We start from the raw sequence: 24,176 nt of genomic DNA, 5'->3' as shown, positions 1-24,176 counted from the left end.
ATAGGAACGCTCTCAGAAAAAGAGACTTTTAAGACCCTAAGGAAGAAAAGGGGCCAACCCTTGAAGAATGGAGAGAGGAATATTCCAGTTAGGAGCAACCTTTACAAAGACCCCAGGCAGGGAAGTTTGGGGGGTTTGAGGAAATAGAAGAAGGCCAATGTGGATGGGGGGACGTGGGAAAGGATTAGGTTTTGACGGAGGGAGTGTGGGGAATAGAATCATTCCCATCATGGCAGTTTTAAATATGGCCCCAAATCCTTTGCCTCTCCTTCCGAGGATAGGTGGGTGTTCTAGTTTGCTAATGCTGCAGGATGCAAAACACCAGAGATGGATTGGCTTTTATAAAAAGGGGGTTTATTTGGCTACACAGTTACAGTCTTAAGGCCATAAAGTGTCCAAGGTAACACATCAGTAATCGGGTGCCTTCACTGGAGGATGGCCAATGGCGTCCGGAAAACCTCTGTTAGCTGGGAAGGAACGTGGCTGGCGTCTGCTCCAAAGTTCTGGTTTCAAAATGGCTTTCTCCCAGGACGTTCCTCTTTAGCAAGCTTGCTCCTCTTCAAAACGTCACTCACAGCTGCACTGAGCTCCTTCTCTTTGAGTCAGGTCATTTATATGGCTCCACTGATCAAGTCCCACCCTGAATGGGTGGGTCCATGCCTCCGTGGGAATATCTCATGAGAGCCATCACCGCAGCTGGGTGGGGCACATTCCAAGCAAATCTAATCAGCACCAAAATGTCTGCCCCACAAGACCACATCAAAGATAATGGCATTTGGGGGACACAATACATTGAAACTGGCACAGTGGGGAACGGGTTCCCTCCCCTTGAATCTGGGGGGGCTGTAACTGCTTTCACCAATAGAGTACAGGGGAAGTGATTTGTATATTACTTCCCAGCTAGGTACTAAAAGGCCATGCAGCTCCCTCCTTGCTCTCTTGGAACACCCTCTTTTTGTAGACACCCCCTTGGTTCTCTGTCTCTCAGAGCCCCATGGGGAGGCCAAGTGTTGGTGCTTTGGTCTTCAGCCCCAAGTGGACCCAGCCTTTGAGTCCTCCCAGCTCCGGGGCCATATGTGTGGGTCAAGAAGCCTCCAGATGATTCCGGCTCCCAGTTGTGTTCTGAGTTACCCCCTCCCCCAGGCTGAGATCCCAGACTTCACGGACAGAGATGGGCCACCTCAGCTGTGTCCTATCTGAATTATTGACCCACGGAATTTATGAGCATAATAAAATGGTTATTGTTTCACACCAATTTGGGGTGGGTGGGTTGTTAATGCAACAGTGGCACCCAGAACACACATCAAATTGCCAAGATTCTGCCTCTCTGGAATATCACTGTCATCGTCCCTCTCCATCCCACCTGGGACTGTCCCTGCCTGGCGCTTGGCACTTCTCACCTCCCACCTGGGTTCCTGTGTTCAGGCCATTCTTATCTTCCCTGCCGCAGTCAGAATGACTTTTCCAAGACATAAACCCGATGACTTCATTCCCTGCTTCAGGGTCTCGTTGCTCCTAGAATAAGGTTGGGGCTCCTTAGCAGGACCTCCGAGGCCCTCTGGGATCTGCTCCTGGTCCGCCTCTCCAGCTCTCTCTCTTGTCATTTTCCACATTTACCCCTATGACGTGTTCCCTGGATGAGCCAGACTTCCTACGTTTCTGGGCCTTCCTTCCACTTCTCTCCCTACCTGGAACTACTTCCATTTACCTGTCTATGTGGCAATCACAGTGTGCTGGATACTTTCCATTTCCCCTTCCAGATCACTTTTTTTTCTTCCATTTTTTTTTTAAATTGAGATATATTCACGTACCATATAATCATCCAAAGTGTACAATCAGTTGTTCACAATACCATCATATATCCACATCACTTTTACCTTCCCTAGCCTGCTCCGGGCCCTGGGATAGCAAGAATGGAGACAGAAAGTTTTCTCTTTTAGAGGATACAGACTCTACGTGGCTAGCTCTTGCAGGGGCAGGACATGATCATTTTCTGTCCCTATGGACTTCTCCTCCACTGGGAGGAAATGGTTAGCTGTCCTGGTGAAAGGAAGGCTGCTTCCTCTTTGACACTTGAATGGGGAGCCCCACGGCCACCACACCCAATTATTCTGTTGCACCAGTAGGATGGCGAGCCGGCCAGGTGAACGGTGCCATCCACGTACACATATGGAAGTTTGCAGGATCTACTGACGTCAAGTGGCAAAAACACGAGCCGGTTTCCAGTCATGGAGAGCTCACTGAGGCTGGGAAACTGGCAGAGATGATGTGGTAACACATCATAGACAATTTCAGTCCACAGTTAGGTACTGCAGAGAAAGTTAGCAAATGATTGATAAGAGATTTCTGCTGTCTGCAGCTCCTTCAAACTGCCACCCTCTGGAGGTAGGAACTGTAGTTGGTCATTAGCTAATTGAAGATGATGCGAAGCTCTCAGACACCAACTTTGGGGCAGACGGTTTCTAAGGCACTGTCCCTGAAATCCATATCCTGGAGTTTTGCCAGGGACCTGATGGCTCCTGCAACTATAACGATGTTCTTTGGGTGAAGGTACAGTTCCACAAGGGGTGGAAGCTTCTGAGAAAGATTTTCCAGCAAGGTTGTCCTTTTCCTGTAGGGTCTCTCAAGTGTTGTGGTCCCTCAACTTTTAGTAACTCCAGTGGGAAACAGGGCAGATTCTTGTAATTTGAGAAAAAATTCTTGGGCTTTTCCAGCCTTGCCACAGAGATCGTCCTACAAAGCTTAGATGCAATGACTGAACATATCCCATCAGGCACGTTGTGGCACAACATCTTGTCAAAATGGGTCCATTTCTTGGCACTGGAGGAGACATCAGCCTGGGTTACAGATGGCGCTGGACGGAGGCTGAGCTTTTCACAGACTCATCAAGGGGAGTCCCTGACCCTCTTGCTTTCCATGGGTTTACCCAGTGGGAAGCACCAGCAGGAAATCAGAGGTGGGAGAAGAGTGAAGGTGGGTAATTTATCCTGCAGCTCCCTCCCTTCTAGACCATGGGAGGCCATAGCTCCCGTTGGCAAATGGCCGTCTCCCACAGCTGGGTTCTGCTTCTCCAGGTTCTGGTGAACATTGTCACCCCCTGCCCCTTCTGACCCAGGGCTGAGGGGTGACTGGGGCTCCCCACTGCTTCTAGCCCCAGAATGCTTCAGCACCATTTGGTTTCCCTTCGCCTTGGGAATGGCTGCTAGATTAAAGTCACTTTGGCTAAGTGGTTTGAGTATTTCCTGTCGGGACCCTGACTGATACCCCAGTCATCCTCCAAGCCTCAGCGCAGCCCCCCTACTCTGGAAGTCTTTCCTGACCTGTTCCCACTGGGGTCCTGGACAGACTTCTGCTCTCGACCCCATAACTCTCTATGGCACGTACCTTTTCCCCCATGTGCTCCCTTTCTAGGCAGTAGGAACTTGCCTCCACAGCCCAGGCCCAGCACCTGCCATGGAACCTGGCACTTAGTAGGTGCTGGGTAAATGTTTGTTGGATGATGGATGGGTGCACTAAAAAAAAAGGGGTTCCAGGGAAGGCCATGGGAGCCCCAGCCGCAGGCCGCATACCGCACAAAAAACAAGGACATGACCTGGTTTCTCTGTGGGGAAATCATAGCTAAGAACCTACTAATGAATAAGGGATAAGTAATTTCTTTAAACCTTCACTTCATCTTACTATAATATGTTTTTCTGTATACACCTTCTTTTTTCTTAAAATTTGTACTCTGAAGGTTTTTAAGCATTCACAAATGTAGAGAGAATAGTACAACGAACATACAAAACAGGAGTCAACAATTCCCAAGATTCTGCCATGTTTGCTGTATCTGTTTTCTTTTTCCTTCTTCTTTTCATTGCGGCAGTATTTTAAAACAAATCCGACTCATTAGGTCATTTTACTCTATGCACTTCAGGATTCTTCACTGAAAAATAATTAACAGTATTTTAAAATCATGATCACTGGTGGAATTAGGGAGGTTGGTTAAGTTTAACTTAGGGACAGTGAACAAATGGAGAGGATGAATGGGTATTTTCCCACTTAGCTGTGGTAGCAGTAAATTCCTCAGGACAATGTCAATATTCTTTTTCTGTTTCATGATGGAGGGTACGCAGGGACCTTGTAAGGGTGCCCAGAAATGGACACAGACTTTCTGAAGAGCAGAATGCTCAGCTGAATGGAAAAAGACTTCTGACTCCTGGGGTTGCATGAGGGTGAATGAACTCATTTAAATCCAGTCCATGAAAGCTGGCAGGAAAAGTGAGTACCATGGGTGACCAGTAATATTTTAAGTCAGGTTTATTGAAGTATCATTTGCATACAGAAAATTCACATTTTTAGGTATATAATTATATGAACTTAACAAACATATACAGACATGTAACCACCATCAAAATCAAAATATAGAATATTTTCAATACCCCAAAAAGTTTCCTCATATCTTTCTGTAGTTAATCCCGTCCTCCTACTCTCAGACCATGGAAACCACTGAGCTGTTTTCTGCCCCTCTGGTTCTGCCTTTTCCAGAATGTCATATACTTGGAATAATCCAGTCCATTGTCCTTTGCCTCTGGCTTCTTCCACTTAGCACAATGCTGTTGAGACCACAGAAGCCACAATTACACTTTGGGGTCACCAGGTTGGCATCTGCTCTTGGCTCTTTTTATTCTTTTTTTTTCAAAGTCAGGTTTACTGAACTATAATTTACATACAGTAACAGTCACCCTTTTTAGGTGTATAATTGAGATTCATTCCCATTGTTGCTGCATGTATCACTCAGTAGCTTGTTTCTTTTTATCGCGAAGTGCTAGTCCTGTCTTATGGATGAAACACGACTTGCTTATTCACCAGTTGATGGACATTTGGGTTGTTTCTGGTTTGGGGTGTTTACAAATGAAGCTGCTGTAAATATTTGCAAACAGGTTTTTTGTGTGGATCTATGTCTCAATTTCTACCGGGTAAATACCTGGAGTGCAATTACTGAGTCTTTGGTAGTTGTTATATTTGACTTTGTAAGGAACTGCCAGGCTGTTTTCTGAAGTAGCTGCGTTTCTGGGTTGCATCCCACCAGCAGCGTGAGAGAGAGCCCACATGCTCCGCATCTCGTCAGCATTTGGTATTGTCGGTTTCTTTTTTAAAGCTATTCTAATAGGTGTGTAGTGGTTGCTATCTCATTGTGGTTTCAATCTGCATTTACCCAATGATTAAGTTTTGGAGTTTTTAATGTCACTCTAGCCTAGACTGGAGTTGAGTGGTTTGTAGAGCAAACTGGATTTTCTTTTATAATGCCAAATAAAGGAAGTATTCATTCGTTATCTCAGAGTGAGTGGAAAAGCCATAGGATCTGTCCAGGGTTTAGTCCCGTGTGGGGCAAGCCCACCGCTGGAGAAAGGATAGAGATTTCCTATGAGGGTGCCCTGTGGTGTCTGCTCATTTTGTGAAACATCAGCGTCCTTCCCCTCCTTCCCCACCCCACGCGTTCTACCTTATGTCCTGTGCATCTGCGGCCTGGATGGTGCTCCCTCATTTTTCACCTGGCGATTTCCTATTTAAGCACAGACGTCACCTCCTTTTGAAGCATCTAGGATCCCCAGAAGCTTCCTTAGACATAGCATACAAGTGCAGCCTCTTTGGAATCATAGTTGGATTTGCTTTTTTGGCATTGTTCTTTACTAGCTGTGTGGCTTTGGGCAAATAACTACTCTGAGGCTCTGTTTCTCCAAATGTAAAATGGAGATGATAATATCCACCTCAGAGATCTGCTGCTTAGAGATATTGTTGTCACTGTCATTGCTAGTTATTATTATCAATTTGCCTCTGTCAAAGGCTTTATCCTACTGTTCCGTGGCTAATTCTTTACTTGCTTCTCTCCCTAGCTGAAGGCTCGTAAAGAGCAGGCCCTGTGACTTACATCCTGTTTGTCCCCATCCCTGACACAGTGTTGGCAAATACCAGTCCCTCAAACATGTGTTGAAATGGATGGACTGGAAAGAGTTCTCAGAGAAGTGGTGTGGTGGACCAGAAGGGAACCCCAGCTCGCCTCAGGCATGGCTGCTGCTTTCCTGGCGAGGGGCGCTGAGTCTACGCCTCCTTCCACAGAACCCAAGGCCGAGTCTGGGGAATGGGGTGGGAGTGTGGTGACTTGTGACTGGAATGTTGGCTTGGGCCAAGACTGGGCAGTGTGGACACGTGGGTTTGACAGACCAGAAAAAGGGGAACGGAGAGGCTCAGAAAAGAAGAAAGAAAGGAAAGGGATTGACAAGGAAGAATCTCGGGTGCAGAGGGCTGGCTGAGAAGGTGTGGGCCCCGTGATGGAGTGGGGCCAGGGGACCGGGACCCTGAGAGGGCTGGGGGCTCTGGGGACTGGGTGAAGTAGGGGGATGCAGCGAGGACAACGCTCCAAGCGGAAGGAGGGGCGTGGAAGCCCCGGGACCGAGCCGAGAAGGGCGCGGGGCGCACGGTGGCGCCGGGTGCCAGGGGCGGACTCTCGGGCGCGGCCGGCAGCGGGCGCGGCAGGTGCGCGGGGCGGGGCCTGGCGGGGCGGGGGCGGGGCCGACGCCGGGCGCGCGGGCGGGGCGCGCCGCTCAGCTCCTGCGAAAGCAGCGGGGGCCGCTGAACCGGAGCCGGAGCCGGAGCCCCGGGCGGGCCGAAGCGGGCTGCAGAGACATGGGATCCGCCGACTCCAAGCTGAACTTCCGGAAGGCGGTGATCCAGCTCACCACCAAGACGCAGGTGCGCCCCCGGGCCCCGGCCCCCTCACCCACCTGCTGGGCTGGGGGCTGGGCAGGGGCGAGGGAGGGGGCCGCGCGAGCCTGGTTCGTCCGGACCCCGGGGTGGGGGAGGACGCGCCGGCCGGGAGGGTGACGCCGAGGCCAGAGCCGGAGCGGGTCCCCTCGGCCTGTACCCCGGGGCTCCATCCCCTGGCCTCCCACCCGTGCCTCCTCCCGCGGGAACAGCCCCCTCCCCGCGGCCGCTGCTGCCACCTTAGGCTGACGTGTGCCTGCTCCCCGAGCCCGCGACGCCGCTGTCCGTCCCCCGTCCCGCCCCCTGCGTCCCCAGCCTCGCTCTCCAGCCTCCGCCTGCCCCCCACCCTCCCACGCATCCGCTGCCCGGCTCCCTGCCCTGTCCCTCGGTGCCCGCGGGTCCCGGACGCACAGCTCCCGCTGACTCAATGCAAACAAAGCCGGCCGGCGCCCGCCCGGGTCGGGTCAGGGGAACAGCTGGTGCGCGGTGGCAGCGGCCTCGGCTGGGCCCAGGTCTATGCCTGCGGCCAGGGAAGGCCCAGATTTTCCTGGGAGCAGGGCAAAGAGTGGGGGACAGTGAGACAGCCTGGCAAGAGGGGTCGGCCCTCCAGGCCCCCCGAGCCTGGCTTCCCAGCTGGGGACCACTGGGCTCTCCTGCCCAGCGGCTTCCTCATCCAGAGCCAGTGGTGGGGACACTGTTTGTGGGTACCCTCTGTTCTCTGGTTTAGGGCTGGGAACCCTCCCAGTTGCCCTTGGCCTCCTGGCCATCCACTGCCTGCTGGCGTGGGGCGTGGGAGTGCCTTCCAGCCGTGTCCATGCTTGCATGCTCTCCCCCGAGTCCATAAGTGGCACCCAAGACACACACAACCTGCTCACAGCCAGGCTGCTTCCCTGCCCACCCCTTCTCCCCTGACTCCCCCAGATCCCCCACGTTGGAAGGAGTCCAGCCCTCCGCCACCTGGGACCTCGCTCCCTCTTACTCTCCACCCCACGGGCTCTCCAGAGCCTCTCTTGATCTCGGCAGTCAGAGTGGGGTTCAGGGAACCACCTCCCCACAGCCAGCTGGATACATTCCTGGGGGCTGAGCCTCTGGTCCCCACAACCCCTGTTCCCTCCCTGGAAAGGTCAGGTGTTCGGCAAAAGCCCGGGGCCTCTGGAGAGCCCAGCCCCAGCTGCGAGGCCTTGGAGAGAAGCCAGACCTCTTAGCTCCCCCTCCCCCATGACTCTTGGTGGGTCCTGGTGTTCGGCTTTCTTGGGATGGGGGTTCTAGGTCTGTGGGGGGCAGGGAAGGAGGCAGGTGGGCCAGCCCTTCAACGCGGGGCCCCGGAGAGGAGGGAGGGAGGCTCCCATGTTTACCTACCTGGGGAGGAAACATCTTGTTGGAGGAATGTGCTGTGGGCTGGTGGCTCAGCAGCTGGGGTCGTTTGCCAGCCAGTGAGACCAGCTCAGCCGGGTCCAAAGGACCTGGGCTGGCCTAGATTCCTACCTGCTCTGGCCCCCTCCTCAGAACACCATGACCCTTTGCCTCTCTCTGGCTGCAGTCTCGTAATGGGGCTGGCTGAGCCGGGGCTGTCCCATTTCCCAGCCGAGGACACTGAGTCTGCCTGGGACACGACAGGGGCCAGAGGCTAGCACTGCCCTCCCTCCTGGGGCCCAGAGGTGGGGAGGGGGCCTGGGCTGCCTGGAGGGAGAGACCTCAGTGGCTGCAGCCTTGGACCCTGTGTGGTGACCTGCTTGGGCAGCTCAGGGGTGAGGAGCAGATCCCAGATGACCGTCCCAGGCCCTGTCACTCAGCGTCCCCAAAGAGTTTCTGTCCCATGGTCCACAGGGTATTTTCCAGTTCCAGGCCTGCAGAGGAGGTGGTACTGGGAAAATAGATTTTTGCTCTGGGCAGCAGACAATCAGACCCAGCGCCTTTTCCCATGGCCCTGGCCAGACAGGCTTGCCAGGCCTTCCCTGCCTTCCTGCACCACATCCTGTTTTCTTCCTGCCCGTCGTCCAGCCCTGGGCCAGGCCTGACCCCGGCTCTGAAAACCAGCAGCTCCTCCTGTGTTTCCTGACCCTTTCCTGGGGCAGGTGGGGCCCTGGAGGGGGACATTCATGGAGCTGGGACCCTCTCCCAGTTCCCAGCTGCTTGAAGATTCCCTGTCCCAGAACAGATGAGACCTGGGTGTGTGTGTTTGCACATGTGTGCACACGTATGTGCATATGAGTGCAGTGATGATGCCGTCCTCCCAGAACAAGTCACATATCACAGGCTAGAGCACTGCTGGTCCTTTGTCCCCTGATCCCCAGAGAGGCTCAAAAGGTGCAGCTGGTCCCCCGGGCCTGTGTTGGGTCTGGCCTGAGCCGGGTCCTGGCAAAGCTGGGTTAAGAACCTCTGGGTTCCTGCTAGGGTAAGCTCAGTCCCTTTGCCCCTGGTGGCCTGGGCTTGCCTGCCTCCAGTAAAAACACTCTTTTCAAAGAAACTAGCTTGGAATTTAGAAGCTCCCTTGGGTTGGGTGGAGCACAGCTGGGGAAACTGAGGCAGGAGCTGAGCCATGTTCCTTTCCTCGGAAGCCCAAGGGGCCCCGGTGACCCTGGTCTCTGCCTGTAGCACCAGGCTAGCCTGGTGTGGTCAGATAAAGGCCACCACATCCAAGTGTCCAAGCCACAGTGGTGCCTGGAGAGGAGGTGCAAGTTGGGGAAAAGGGGGAGATGAGAGACACCCCTCCTGAAGTTCAACGCCAGCCCTGGTAGCTGGGATCTTCTCCGTTTCCAGAGTGACTTGCTCTGGGACCTTCTCAGTTCCCTTCTAAATCCCTTGCCTTGTTTTGAATTCAGTCCCAGCTGACCCTGGCTCAGATGAATGAGGTCAGAGGTCATGCCCACTCGGTGCCCAGATGAGTCCCTGCCCCTTTTAGGGGGTAGTGGCCACCAGGGAGGCAGGGAAAGTGTCAGAGATGGGGAGCTTCCCACAGGGTTTTCTGGGGTGTCTTTCCGGAACTCCACCCTAGCCCCAGGCCAGGTCTGACTCAGATGTCCTGCCCTGGACCCCAGTGAGTGTCTGAGGGCTGTCCTGGCTGGTGGGCATGAGGGCCAGCACACCCCTGCCCGAGGACCTTCCTTTCACCTTTGTTCTTCACCCCCAGCCAACTTGCTCTACCAGTTCTGGGGCCAAGCAGGTCCTGTGCCAGGCAGGTCCTGAGGACCTTGGCCACACGTTACCCCTTGGGCCTGGAGAGGGGGTGCTGGGAGTGGGCAAGGCCAGGCCTGGACCTTGGTGAGGCCTGCAACCCGGCTTTGAGTTTGGACAGCCCCCGGCCTCCAACCCCGCCTGGCAAGCAGGTTGAAGGCGTCTCCAGGACTGAGCCTGTACTTTATACCCCAACTGCAAGGTCCAGGGAGAAGGGCTCCCACGAGGCACCTGCACAAAGACCCGTGGAGTCGGGGACCCTGCTGAGTGCCAGAGGGGGTGGGAGTGCAGCTTCCAAGCTGAGAGCAAGCCAGTCCCGAGGCGCGGAAGGCCTCTTGGGAAAAGCAGCGTCCAGAGAACAGAATTATTCTCAACAAGATATATGTATTTTTTCTGATGAGAAGAGTAATATGTATTACGTGCAGACTTTTGGGGTAGCAGGGCCTGCAGGGCTGGATCAGCCCTACAATTTCAGGGAAGGGAAAAGGCTGTGCTGATTGGAGCAACCCAGGAGGGCTTCCTGCAGGAGGCAAAGAAGGGCACCTTGAGGGAGAGTGAGAATGCCTTAAACACGTTGATTCCTCAACAGTTGGACTTTGAAAAGGAAGAGATAGTAATATGCACTCTTAGTGAAAAGCATAGGGAAAAAATAAAACCACCTAAGGGACAATGGCTGTTAACCTGCTGGTTGGTTTTTAGTCTTTTATTAATACATAATTTAATGAAAATTGTGATCATCCTATGAGTAAATAGTTTTATGTCCTTTTCCACATAACACTGTTCCATGAGCATTTCCCATTCATTCATATTTTTGAAAATTATTTAATAGCTGCATAATATTCCATTATATGGATGTGACTTAATTTTTTAAATGTTCCCCAATGGTTGGCTGTTCAGGCTGATTCCAGCTCTTCACCGTTATCAATAACACTTCAGTAAACATCCTCACACATGCACACATCTCCTTAGGAGAGATCCCTAGAAATGGAGGTTATGATTCAAGAATTTTTGAGGCGCCACCTCAGTGGGAGCAGTGGATTTTGAAATATGGTGTTGGGAGGGGAGAGCATGAGAGGAAAAGGGGACGGCCTGAGCACAGGCCGAGAGAGGGGCAGCAGGGGCATGTCCTGGGTTAGTAATTACAGGTGAGATGCAGGTGTGAGTGCAGGTATGTAAGTAAGACCTCAGCCCACTGTCAGGTTTGGACTAGGTCTAGTGGCAATGGGGAGCCACTGAAGGTCTTTGAGTGAGGGAGAAATGCTTGGGGGCTGTGTTTTGCAAAACAGGTTGGGGGCAGTGTAGAGGGTGGCTTAAAGGAGGGAAATTCTGGTGGACCTGGCAAGAGTGGTGAGTGCCTGAGCTGCAGCGCTGGCAGTGGCCTCCGAGAGCAACAGGTGTGGGTCAGAGAGCCTCCTGGGTTGAATCTGCCAGATTTGGCCTCTGCTGGGTGTGCCGAGAGAGGGTGGAGTCTGGGGCCCATGGCGGGCCCCAGTTTGGCTGAATGGAAATGGTGTGTCCCCTTTTGTCATTTTCCAATGGGGAGTGGATGCCCCGGGCAGTTGACCTACTGGCGTGGCCTAGGGCTGTGCCCTGCTAGGGATGTCCGTGTGCCCTGCCAGAGGATGATGGGGACTTAGCCATGTCCACACGGTCCCTCGGGGACTGGGCTCGGCTTTGGCTGCTGGACTGATGGCCAGCTGACCCCCTACCGCTGACTGCCTGTCCCCAGCCTGGCTGTGCTGGCCAGGGGTGGTGGTGGCCGTGGGGGCGTGGCTTCCCTCTTAGAGCAAACTGCAGGGTGGGAGGAAGGGGCTGGGTAGCTCTGAGCCCTGGTCCCCCTGTAGCCTGTGGAAGCCACCGATGACGCCTTTTGGGACCAGTTCTGGGCGGACACGGCCACCTCGGTGCAGGATGTCTTCGCCCTGGTGCCGGCGGCGGAGATCCGGGCCGTGCGGGAGGAGTCACCCTCCAATCTGGCCACCCTGTGCTACAAGGTGAGGGAGCCCCTCGTCGTGGTGGTCCCGAGTAATCACAGCAGCTGCCATTTAGGAGGGCTTCCTTCCGGCCAACTGCTGGGCACCTTCCGGAGATGTGAGGCTGATGCTGTTAGTGTCACTGTTTTATCAATGGGGAAACTGAGGCTCAGAGGGTTAGTTATGTCCTTTGGCAAGGTCTTGACCAGTGAGTAATGAGCCGGGCTTTCCCTCCCGTGATGCTCTAGGCTGCTCCTGGTCCCATGTCCTGGGCCCCCTGAGCTGGCGCCCGTCCCCTGTCGTGTCCTGATTTTGGCCGGTGTGCTTCTGCCTGGAGAGATGGCCCTGCAGGGTGGGGTCTCCACCTGGGTCTCCTTGCCTCCCCTCTGTGGCCCAGGGCCAAGGTCCCACCAGGCGTCATCTCAGAGTGTCCCCTTCCTCTCTCCTCTGTGGCCTGGGGTGTCCCCAAACCCCTGTGCCAGGAGCCCACTGCGTGCCCCCCAGCGTGGCCCGTGCCCTCTGGTTACCCCCACAGGCAGTCGAAAAGCTGGTGCAGGGGGCCGAGAGCGGCTGCCACTCTGAGAAAGAGAAGCAGATCGTCCTGAACTGCAGCCGGCTCCTCACCCGCGTGCTGCCCTACATCTTCGAGGACCCCGACTGGAGGGGCTTCTTCTGGTCCACAGTGCCCGGCGCAGGGCGAGGAGGGGTCCGGGGGCCTGGCCAGAGCTGGGTGGGGGGTGGTGGGATGAGCACCCTTCCAGGGCCATTTCTCCAGGCCTCTTACGGCAGAGAGTGGAGCAGCCACAGAGGGTTGGGGTCAACACAGCCTCCCGGGCCCTACGGCTGGAGGGAAGCTGAGGGCAGGGGGCACCTGGGCAGTCGTGGGGGCAGGGCAGCTGGGCACTCTGAGGTCCCGGGAAGGGCCATGCTGTCCTCCCCCTCCTCACCCTTCCCCACCTGGGGTTTATCTCCTGGCAGCTGGCCAAGGTGGGGGAGCCCAGTGACTTCCCAGCGGGGCCGAGGTTCTTGAGGCCAAGGGACATGGATGTGTCCTGCCCCGCCCCAGCCCAGTAGCCCCCTCGCAGTGCCCGCCTCTCCTCTCCCTGCCCCCACCTCGATCTGCTTTGGGACTTGTCAGGAGGTTGGGGGTGACCAGGAGGCCACTCCTCTTGCTTCCCTGGCCCCGTCTTCGTCCCTCTGGCCACGGATGTCTGCCTGGGCTCAGTCCCTGTCCTGTCCCCTGCCTCCAAGCCCTGGGCCACCTCCCCTCCTCGGCAACCACTGAAGTGGCCCCTTGGGTGTCATGCTCCCAGCAGGGAGAGGAGGACGATGAGAGTGCCCGACCGCTGGCCGAGTCCCTGCTGCTGGCCGTCGCCGACCTGCTCTTCTGCCCGGACTTCACGGTCCAGAGCCACCGCAGGAGCACTGTGGTGAGGGCCCCTGGCCCCCGAGGGCAGGATCTGCAGGGCAGGGCTGCTCCAGGGAGAGCTGGGCCACCTGGCCCACGTGGACCGGTCAGGTGGCAGTGGCTGGCACTGCTGGAGAGGAGCCAGCCGGTACCCGGCCCTGCCCCTGGCCTCCAGCCCAGGGACAGGCACCCGTTGTGTTAGCCTGCTCGGGGTGGGGGTGGGGATTGGATGCAGGAGGCCTGGGCTCCACCCTCCCCGTGGTCCCCGCGGGCTCGGCCTGGGTGTCCTCTGTCCCCACCCCCATCCCCTGCGAGGGCCACCTGTCCCCTCCCTCCCTGTCTCAAAATGGACTGAGCAAGTAAAGGAACAGGATGAGGCTGATGAAAAAAGAGCTTTCATGAGGTTTAAAACCATTCACTTCTTCCCTCGGCCAGTAGGATCCAGGGCACTCTGTGGGTTCTGTCTCAGGAGAATGTGGGGGTCCTGCCCCCAGCGCTGGGCTGGTGGGGTCCTGCTCCAGGCCGCCCCTCCCCTCCTGACCCCCAGGCTGTCCTCCCCTGACCCTGTCCCCAGGACTCGGCGGAGGATGTCCACTCCCTGGACAGCTGTGAATACATCTGGGAGGCCGGGGTGGGCTTCGCGCACTCCCCCCAGCCCAACTACGTCCACGACATGAACCGGTGAGCCCTGTGCCCCAGGCTGGGCCCTGGGCAGGGGCCCCCTCCCCGGGCGGCTCCAAGACGGCGACCCAGCCCCCATTCCAAAGGGACCCTCTCCACGCCCCACGCCCGACAGCTTCAGCTTCACAGGGATGAGCAGGGGTCACGTCACACGGGCTGGCTGTGGCTGGGCGGGTGGCCTGTCCTGGAGGGAAGCCGGGGCCCTCCGGTGTGAACCCGCTGTCCCCTAAGGATGGAGCTGCTGAAGCTGCTGCTGACGTGCTTCTCCGAGGCCATGTACCTGCCCCCGGCTGCAGACAGTGGCAGCGCCAACCCCTGGGTGCAGTTCTTTTGTTCCACGGAGAACAGGTGAGGGCCCTAGGCCTGCCTTTCCGCCTTTCCACCTGTCCATCCTCTTCCTTCTGGTTCAGGGCTGCAGAGAGCCCAGACCGGGCACCAGCCGGGCAGCCGGATTCGAGGGGAGGTGCTGCCCCCTGGTGGCGGTGACCTGTAATGTACCCGCCTCATCGGCCAGCGCGGGGACGGCATGGGGTCCCCCTGGGTGAGCCCGGCCTGGGTCCTCCGTCGGGGGCAGCGCTGTCCAGTAGGAATATAATGCAAACCACATGTGCAATTAAACATTTCAGGCAGCAATATTAAAAAGGCAAAAAGAAACAGGTGAAATTAATTTTATTAGTTGTTCATTTAACCCAACCTATCCAAAATATTAGCATTTAATAGGTAATCAACACACAAAACTATTGACCTATTTTACATTCTCTTCTTCACACGAAGTTTTCAAACTCTGGTGTGGATTTGTCAGTTAGGGGACGTCTCAATTCAGACCAGCCGCACTTGAAGCACTCAATGGCCTCTTTCGGCTGGTGGTGCCGGACTGGACAGAGCTGCTGAGTCACTGGCTGGGGACTGAAGGATGGGGGTCCCCGTCCATGTAGGGCACTCGTGGATAAGGGGGCACATAGGAGTACCTGAGGTGTCGCACAAGCCTTGTGTTCAGATCGAGTCCTCGGGGCAGGCACCCAGGTGCCAGCTGTGCCCAGGGCTGTGCTGGCAGCACAGGGGTCAGTGCCCCCCTATTTCCAGGCCCTGAGGGCTGCACGGGACACCCCTGGCTTCAGGTTTTGCAGGCCTCCTGCTCAACTTCCTTTTTATTTTTTTCCCAGAAGGACACCCTCCCATCGGCCGCAGTTTAGAGCTGGCCGGAGTTTCCTTTCTCACCAGACTTATCAGCAAATTGCCACTGAGCACTGCGTGCCCTTTGCCACTCCCTTAACCTCTCTGGGTCTCAGTTTCCTCATCCGTAAGATAAGGAGCTTGAACCCTGACATCCCACAAATCTCTGAAGCTAGTCTTTCCAAGGCAGGGTTGCAGGGTGACTCAGTGCTAGCTCTGCTTCCCGGGGGCCTCCAGCCCCTCCTCTTAAGCCCCGAGGGAGGGGAGCTGCCTCACCTCGGAGGCCTATGGACAAGGTTTCCTGCGCAGAGCCCCTCTGAATGGCTGTCCTGCTCTTGGCTGTCCGTCTGCCCAGGCCCCAGCCTGGCCTCACTCAGAGCCCGGATGTCGGCATGGATGGGGAGGGGTCTTTTCCACTCACGAAGGGACAAGTTCATAGTTATCCTCAGCACCCAGCCCTGGCACGGAAGCAGTTGTTGGATGAGAGGGTGGCTTGGCTGAGCCTCCCCCGTGGCCGGGGATGGATGGAGGGGTGGGCCCGTGGGTGGCACCTCTGCAGCCCCCTCCTCTCCTGCTGCAGACACGCCCTGCCCCTCTTCACCTCCCTGCTCAACACCGTCTGTGCCTATGACCCTGTGGGCTACGGGATCCCCTACAACCACCTGCTCTTCTCCGACTACCGGGAACCCCTGGTGGAGGAGGCTGCCCAGGTGCTCATCGTCACCCTGGACCACGACAGTGCCACCAGCGCCAGCCCCACGGTGGACGGCACCACCACCGGCACCGCCATGGACGATGCCGATGTAAGGAGCGGCGACGTGGGCGCTGGCAGGGCTGCGGGTGGGCGAAACCCCCTCTAGCCAGAGGCCCTGGACAAGGGGTCCCCAGGAGACACCTCGCAGTGTGCCCTAGAGGGCAGGGTGGGGTGGGAGGCCACCTGCTCACCACAGGCTTCTGCCTTCTGCAGCCTCCAGGACCCGAGAACTTGTTTGTGAACTACTTGTCCCGCATCCATCGTGAGGAGGTGAGTCAAGCGCTGGTCTTACTGGGGTGTCTCTCGCTGCCCACCCCCCACTACGGCTCTGGCTCTGAGGGGTGGAGGAAGATGCGATGGGAAGGGGGGGTGGCATCTGACCCCTGCATGAAGGAACCGTGGGCCATCCAGGTGAAGTAGTGGTGGCAGGGCTGCTGGGCTTTCAAGGTGCAGAAAGGGCCTGATGGCCTCAACTGGGCAGGGGTAACCTGGAAGGCTTCCAGGAGGCAGTGGCACTGATGTCAGGTTTCTGAGGTGGGAGGAAATGACCATGGACATGAAAGTCCAGGCAGATCTGAGTGCCGGTCTCACTTCAGACACTTCCAAACTCCATGACCTTGGGGGAGGTCCTTGAGCTCCCAGAACTCCAAGTTCTGCAGCCGTCAAATAGATATGGTGACGACGTTAACTGATGTCTCACTTATCCTGAGGACTCAATAAGAGCATAAGCTTCGGGGTCCAGCACACATCTGTGCTCAGTAAACAGCAGCTCTTCCTTAAATGTAGAAGGTCCCCATGTGCCAGGGGTGATTGGGAAGAGTGGGACGATGGCACCTGTCAACAACGGGTGCAGGTGAGCAGGGCCGGGTCAGTGTGTGTCGGGGAGATGGCATCAGGAGCAGCCCAGGGACAGGGGACCCTGTGGTGTGGCCGAGGGGCAGGGACCTCTCCAGGCCAGCCCTGGACTCACCTTTCTGGCAGCCATTGACAAGGTGGGACTATGGGTCCCTCCAGGCTCTGGGGCAGTGGAGGAGGCAGGAGGAAGCCGGTGCTTTGGGGAGCCAGACCAGACAGGCCCCCTCTCTTGTCCCTTGCCTCCCCAGGACTTCCAGTTTGTCCTTAAGGGCATGGCCCGTCTGCTGTCCAACCCCTTGCTCCAGACCTACCTGCCTAACTCCACCAAGAAGATCCAGTTCCACCAGGAGCTGCTGGTTCTGTTCTGGAAGCTCTGTGACTTCAACAAGGTGGGCTGCCCTGAGGTGGGGAGCAGCTGCCCCTGGACGGTGTCTGTGTGACTCTGAGCGGCAGGGGGTACAGCAGCGCTGCACCCAGACCTAGCCCACTTGTGTCCGCCCCCAGAAATTCCTCTTCTTTGTGCTGAAGAGCAGTGACGTGCTGGACATCCTGGTCCCCATCCTCTACTTCCTCAACGACGCCCGAGCAGATCAGTGTAAGATAGGCGAGGGGCGGAGGAGCCGGGATGGGGGGCGCCCTCTGCTCCCCTCCCCGCCCTGGGTGGTGACGCCCTCCCGTGCCCCGGGCCGCAGCTCGCGTGGGCCTGATGCACATCGGCGTCTTCATCCTGCTGCTGCTGAGCGGGGAGCGGAACTTCGGGGTGCGGCTGAACAAGCCCTACTCGGTGCGCGTGCCCATGGACATCCCCGTCTTCACGGGCACCCACGCGGACCTGCTGATCGTGGTGAGGGGCTGCTGCGGCCAGGGCCTGGGTAGGGGGCGACGCCGAGCCTGGAGGCAGCAGGGACCCCATGGCCGCCCCTCTCCCTCCCCGCACAGGTGTTCCACAAGATCATCACCAGCGGGCACCAGCGGCTGCAGCCCCTCTTCGACTGCCTGCTGACCATCGTGGTCAACGGTAGGGCCGGGGCCCGCCCTCCCCGTGCACACCACCAGGGGGCGCCAGGCCACAGGCTGACTGCCCGCACCCCCTCCCCGTCCGCTCTGTCCAATAGATCAGCCCGCAAGCCCCAACCTACTGTTAGATTCTATAGTAACCACACTGGGAAAACAAAACAAAACAAAACAAAAAACTGGTGATGATAATTTTAATAACATTTTATTTAATCCACTCTATCCAGAAGATTATCATTTCAACATGTAACCGGTATAAAAAAAATGTTCAGTGAGATACATTATTTTTTTCACACCCAGTCTTGAAAATCCTGTGTGTGTTTTACACTCACAGCACATCCTCATCAGGACTAGCTGTATTTCAAATGCTAGTGGCCACATGTGGCTTGTGGTGACCCTATGGGACAGCACAGGGTTAGATGGCGGGAGTTGAGGGCGTGGGGATGTCAAGTGCACCTTCCTTCTGCCTTTCCCCTGCCTACCTGGCCAGGATTGCGCCCGCCTGCCTGGAGGAGGAGGCTGGACGCTCAGGCTGGCTGGGATGCTGGGCCCAGCAGGGTGGTGGGGATGACTTCAGCTAGGGCACCATTCAGAGAGGGTGGTCCTGTGGGTGGGGGTGGTTGATGCCCCGGGGTCTGATTCGGGCTCCGGGTGGGTGGGTGGAGTGGGGGCAGTGGAGGCCTCTGGATGGACCGTGAGGTCTGGGGCTAGGACTGGGCCTCTATTTGTTCCCTCCCCAGCTCCGTCCCACAAATCCTAACCCAGCACCAGCTAAGTATGGCGGACTCCGAGGAAAACTTTTGAACAAGGAAAACGGCATCCGTCCCTTTGTGGGGCCCTCAGCCTAGTAGGGAGGGAAAGACAGGAGCTGGGAAGCCAGCAGATCTCCACTGGACCTTCAGATGTCCTTGGCACTTTATTCCCGATCCCCCCTCACAGGGCTGTGGAAGCAGCAGGTGGTTGATATCTGTCTAATGATAGAGCAGCTTGATATTCTGGAAAGGCTTTAACAAGTCCTGGGTTTGTATCCCCACCCCATCATTTTATAACGGGGGACCTCCGGGAAGTTTATAGCCTCCCTGAGCCTCAGCTTCCTCATTGATGACATGGGGATGTCTGTCTGTGTCCTGCTTCCCTCTCGGGGGTGCAGGGAGGGCTGGGCGACAGGGAGATGCGAGAGCAGCTGTGGAAACTGCACAGCGGGGGTGGAGCCCAAGCTGCATCCTAGGGCTCTGCAGGGAGGACTTGGTCTCAAGGGGCTCGTCTTTCTGGCTTTGCAGGGGACAGGGAGGGACTTGGGGCAGGAGCATCCTGTCCTGCCCAGGTCCAAGGCTGTGCAGGGGTGGCTGGCCTGGGCCCCAGGAGTGAACTGAGCCAAGCCCTCCCTCCCCCACAGTGTCCCCCTACCTCAAGAGCTTGTCCATGGTGGCCGCCAACAAGCTCCTCCACCTGCTGGAGGCCTTCTCCACCACCTGGTTCCTCTTCTCCTCTGCCCAGAACCACCACCTGGTCTTCTTCCTGCTGGAGGTTTTCAACAACATCATCCAGTACCAGTTCGACGGTGAGGCGCTGCCCCAGCCCCACGGCTCACCTCACCTGGCCCGGCCTTGGGCAGGCAATGGGTGCAGGTGCCTTCCTGTCGAAGGAGGGTGCTGCCCAAGAGCTGGTCTCTGAGGAGGCATGGCCTGCTGGCCCTCTGCCCCAGGACGTTCTTTTGGTGCACACCTATTGAGCACCTGCTGTGTACCAGGCCCCATGCCAGGTGCAGGAGATTCAGTGGGAACCAAGCAGATGTGCTTTGCCTTGTTATGCCCAGACCCAGGTGGAGGCACAGAGGGAGGCTTTAAATGGATAGTTATCCAGGCAAATGGGTCACCTTAAAAGTGACCGAAGGGAAGCTCAGGGTGATACGGCCCCAGTGGGTGCCCCGCCCGGTGTCACAAGGCACCAGCCTGCCTGGTGTAAGTTGCCACTTGATGGCTCTGTGGCCGTGGGCACATTACTTAACCTCTCTGAGTTTCAGTTTCCTCATCTGGAAAATAGTCATTGCAATAGTCCTGAGAGTTTCTACTTCAGAGGGGGCTGGCAGGATTTGGTAAGATAACCCACAAAAAGCACTTGGCACAGTGCCTGCCTACCTAAGTATTAGCTATTATTTCCGAAATGAAACTTATTCCAGTCTATGAGGGATGAGTGGGGGCAGGGTGGGCTAGAAATGCTTTATATGGGGAGGGGGCACCCATGCAAAGGCCCTGGGGTGGGATGTTGACCTGAAAGCAGAACTGTGTGCCTGGGGCGTGTGGGATGAGGCAGGGACTGGCGGTGTGGACGGAAAGGCCACGGAGAGCATTTGTAACTCACCCTGAGGGCTGTGGGGAGGCAGTGGGGGTGAGGGAAGGCAGGTTCTCACTAACCTTGTCCTCCTGGACTCCTCCCTGCCACCTGGCTCAAGAGAGAGAGTCAAAATATGTAACCACTGGCCTGGTGTGGACACTGCCATCCTGGGCCCACCCCACTTTGCCAGGTGTCACTCTTTTAGGTCCCAGGGGAGGGGCATTGGGGGAACGCAGGCCAGAGGCTCTTTTTGACAGTTTCACATCCTGGTATAGCCATGGCTGGGCACACAGCTGGGCACCAGCCCTGCCCCAGCTCCCTCTCTTGGGCTCCCGCCTCCAGAACCCCCTTCCAGGAAGCTGGCCCAGATGGAGCGGGGTGGGGGGACAAAGGGTGCTCCCTGAGGCGTGATGTGCTCCTGCCCCACAGGCAACTCCAACTTGGTCTACACTATCATCCGCAAGCGCAGCGTCTTCCACCAGCTGGCCAACCTGCCCACGGACGTGCCCACCATCCACAAGGCACTGCAGCGGCGCCGGCGGGCGCCCGAGCCCTTGTCCCGCACCGGCTCGCAGGAGGGCAGCTCCATGGAGGGCTCCCGGCCCGCTGCCCCCGCCGAGCCTGGCACCCTCAAGACCAGCCTGGTGGCCACCCCAGGTCTGGCGCTGGTGGGGGGTACTGGCACGGTTGGGGGTGGGCACAGTCTCTGGCAGAGGGCGTGGCCCAAGTGGGGAAGCTGAGGGAATAGGCCTGGCCCCGGGGTGGGGGCGGAGGGATTGGGTGGCTCGGCTCTGGTCGCTCGGTGGGCAGCTGGGGCCTCAGAGCTGGAGGGGGCTCTGGGAGGGGTGGGCCCAGCTGGGGGAAAAGGGGCAGCGGGCACAGCACTTCTAGAGAGGGTGGTGGACCGCGGCGGCCTCTGCATAGCAGGGCCAGCGGGGGCAGCTCCTGAGGAGGGTGCTGGGGTGCCCTCACCTCTACCTGTTCCCACCCAGGCATCGACAAGCTGACGGAGAAATCACAGGTATCGGAGGATGGCACCTTGCGGTCTCTGGACCCTGAGCCCCAGCAGAACTCCGCTGACGGTGGCCGCACCATGGGGACAGACGAGGGAGACTCCTGGAGCAGGGTGAGGCGGGGTTGGAGCTCCTTCCTGGTGCCTGAGGTTTGGGCTTGGGCCAGGGCACTCTGGGGTCAGTGGCAGGGAAGGGGCGGCACCCACAGCCATGGTGGCACAGTGGGCACGCTGGCTCTCAAGAGAGGGGGTGTCCATAGACCCCTCCCTTGTTGCCTCGTCATGGACCCAAGCCCCTGGCCTCCCGACTCCTCACCCATAGCCTTATCTGCTGCTGGCCTTTACCCGGCTGCCCTGGCTGCCCCTGGCCCTAAACCTGTCACCCAGCTGGGCTGGGTCAGGCTGGGCCCAGGGCCCAGGGCAAAGGGTGCTGGGCTGGGCCTTTCCCTCAGGAGTGAGGCCCTGTGCCACCACCCCAGGGGCCGCTGGAGAGACTTCTTTGCCCTCCCAAGGTTACGGACTGGGGTGGGGGGCGGTGGCAGCAGGCTGCTCCTCTCCCCTCCAAGCCCCCCAGACCACCCACTCTGCCCTCCAAGCCCCCCAGACCACTCCTTCTGCCCCTCACTGCCCATTCCTTCCCCCAGGAGCCGGGCCACCCGTGGCGGGAGCAGCGGCAGCTGTCCAGCACGGCAGCCAGCGGGCAGTGGAGCCCAACGTCCGAGTGGGTGAGGGCCCTCGCCGGAGGAGCCGGGGGGCACAGCAGTGCAGGTGGCACCGACGTGGGGTCTGGGTCGGTAGGCACTGTCCTGGGACAGCTCTGCGACTACTCGGATTGGACTGGGTCGGACCCAAGGACCCTGCTGTGGGGGTGGCCCGGGGTCCCGTGCTGTGCCCCCCACCCCTCCCTGCTCAGTTGCTTCATCTGCCGACACACTCTGGAGCCCCAGGCTGACTTCCCTGTCACTTCCCGAGGTCACCACTGATTGCCTTGGGATGGGGACCCCCCCCTCCATTGTGAGGATTCAGTGCGATCCCTGAGCACACGGGAACATGTTCTGCCTGGGGGCCTGTGGTTCTGGGGGAGGCCGGGCCTGTCCGTAGCTTCTGGGGGCTGCCCCCTGCCCCCAGGTGCTGTCCTGGAAGTCGAAGCTCCCGCTGCAGACCATCATGAGGCTGCTGCAGGTGCTGGTGCCCCAGGTGGAGAAGATCTGCATCGACAAGTGAGTCTGGGGGTGCGGTGGGTGGGTGGGGGGCAGGGCTCTGGGAAGGGTCCAGGCTTGCGTGAGGGTGTGAGGGGGAGCACGGGCCTCCGGGGTCCCGGGTGAGCCCTGGGCTCCCCTGGACACCAAGGGTGGGCTTTCCCACGTGAGGTGGAGCATGTGGGAGCCCCTCCCGCCCCCTCCCCGCAGGGGCCTGACGGACGAGTCGGAGATCCTCCGCTTCCTGCAGCACGGCACCCTCGTGGGGCTGCTGCCCGTGCCCCACCCCATCCTCATCCGCAAGTACCAGGCCAACTCGGGCACCACCACGTGGTTCCGCACCTACATGTGGGGTGTCATCTACCTGAGGTGAGCCCTGCAGGGCTGGGGCAGATGTTCCCCGAGGGTCCCCCCACCCCCGCCGTTGTGGGGTTAATGTCAAATGCCTCCAGGTGCTCTCGTCTGGCTGGGGGTGGACCCTGCTGCCCAGGATGTGCCGTCAACAGGGAAGGGGTGGGGTCCCGGCCCTCCCTGTAAGCCCGGCCTGATCAGGCGTCTGTCCCCCCGCCCCCCGCAGGAACGTGGACCCGCCCGTCTGGTACGACACTGACGTGAAGCTGTTCGAGATCCAGCGAGTGTGAGGCTGAAAACAGCCAGGGGAGGGGCCAGGGAAGGACTGGGGCCCTGGGCCCCGCCAGTGCTCCCCCAGATCCACTGTTCTGACTTTGAATTCCCGCGATCAGGGTGGCCACGTCCTGGGTGGCAGGCCCCAGGGGCCCCTTGCAGCTGGGGGGTGGGCAGGGCCCTACTTGGAGCCAGGGCCCGCCTAGAGCCCCCACCTCACACTGGCTCCCCCCAAGATCCATTTCAGTGCTGACCCCTCAGGGCCGGCCCCGTTTCTGGCTGCCCAGCTCCAGAGGCCACAGGCCACCGTGCTCGAATGGGGCTGCCCAAGAAGGGTCCTGGCTGTCCCTGGGCAGGTGAGGGGAGCCCTTCGGTGCCTCCTAACCTGCAGGAGCCCCCCCAGCCCCGCTCACTGCCAGGGCCCCTGGGAGCAGCAAGTGTGTCCGTCTGCTCGCCCAGGGGCTTGGGGCTGGCAGGCTGCAAGCACCAGACTGAGGGACCCCCATGGAGTTTAGGGTTTGAAATGGGGTATTGGGTGTCCCCTGTTATATTCTCCTGGGTCAGTGGATGTAGTCTGGCCCCCTCTTATCCAGTAACAGGGGATGGGGAGTGCCCGAGGCAGCAGCTCAGCCCTCCGGGCTCCAGCCTATTGCCCTGGAGCTGGGCCCCGGCTCTGCCTCAGGTCCCCTCACCCCCATGTCAGTACAATCTCTGCTCAGTACAATCGACCTTTTTACACAATAAAATCTCCCTCTCCACGCTCGACTCTGTGCTCGGAGGGGAGGGGCCGACCCTGGCTCTGGTTTTCAGGGGAGCTGGGGACTCTGCACCCCAGGATCAGTCCCCAGAGGGCCCTCGATGCAGGACTGGGGGCCAGCGTTGGTCATTTGCTTGGGTGGGGAGCGGAGGATTGGACCCTCTCACCTAGGGCTTGCCCCCCTGGGCTGTGGCCACCCACTGGAGAGCTCACACAGGGGAGGCAGAGGGCCAGACTCCCAGCCTGTGCTGCAGCCACTGGGGTCTCTGCCTCCTAGACAGCCGCCGAGACAGCTTTGAGGGCCCCAGGGTAGCCTCCCTGTCCGCCAGCACCCGGCTTCACAGGGAGGGGTCCGGGCTGCCCTGCCCGGGCCTCGCCCTGGGCAGAGGGAGATGGATGGGCTGTCAGGCGTCCCTTCCCTTCCTGCCCCACCCCACAGCTCAGAGGAGCTGGCAGGCTGGGGACCCGGCAGCCAGA

At 58.4% G+C, this 24,176-nt stretch overlaps 1 protein-coding gene and 1 pseudogene across 2 annotated transcripts; one reads left to right on the top strand and one right to left on the bottom strand.

Annotated features, from left to right (window-relative positions):
• Positions 1–1,952: 1,952 nt before the first annotated feature.
• LOC119514821 lies at positions 1,953–6,665 on the bottom strand (annotated as a pseudogene).
• HID1 (HID1 domain containing) lies at positions 6,571–23,700 on the top strand. Of its 2 annotated transcripts, none has more exons than XM_037809555.1 (19): positions 6,571–6,729; positions 11,760–11,909; positions 12,424–12,594; positions 13,205–13,318; positions 13,871–13,977; positions 14,209–14,325; positions 15,731–15,953; positions 16,118–16,174; positions 17,008–17,148; positions 17,264–17,354; positions 17,452–17,603; positions 17,699–17,777; positions 19,170–19,334; positions 20,537–20,764; positions 21,100–21,233; positions 21,764–21,844; positions 22,248–22,339; positions 22,529–22,687; positions 22,896–23,700. In XM_037809555.1, exons 1-19 carry the CDS (start codon positions 6,664–6,666, stop codon positions 22,957–22,959), a joined length of 2,391 nt encoding a protein of 796 aa, XP_037665483.1. In that variant the 5' UTR covers positions 6,571–6,663; the 3' UTR covers positions 22,960–23,700. The 2 variants fall into 2 exon arrangements, with proteins under 2 accessions (XP_037665483.1, XP_037665482.1); XM_037809554.1 differs by having other exon boundaries at positions 13,202–13,318.
• The last annotated feature ends 476 nt before the right edge of the window (positions 23,701–24,176 follow it).

Source organism: Choloepus didactylus, chromosome 18 (assembly GCF_015220235.1).
Source record: "Choloepus didactylus isolate mChoDid1 chromosome 18, mChoDid1.pri, whole genome shotgun sequence".
Taxonomy (NCBI): domain Eukaryota; kingdom Metazoa; phylum Chordata; class Mammalia; order Pilosa; family Megalonychidae; genus Choloepus; species Choloepus didactylus.
Note: the sequence above shows the minus strand (reverse complement) of the source record. Positions and strands in the feature narration are given on the sequence as shown.

What these genes read in the sequence shown, in the direction of transcription:
- HID1 (XM_037809554.1), top strand. Translation starts at nt 6,664, where the DNA reads ATGGGATCCGCCGACTCCAAGCTGAACTTCCGGAAGGCGGTGATCCAG. An exon ending in TACGTCCACGACATGAACCG is followed by an intron (nt 13,978 to 14,208) that starts GTGAGCCCTGTG and finishes CTGTCCCCTAAG; the next exon opens with GATGGAGCTGCTGAAGCTGC. An exon ending in TGGGGTGTCATCTACCTGAG is followed by an intron (nt 22,688 to 22,895) that starts GTGAGCCCTGCA and finishes CGCCCCCCGCAG; the next exon opens with GAACGTGGACCCGCCCGTCT.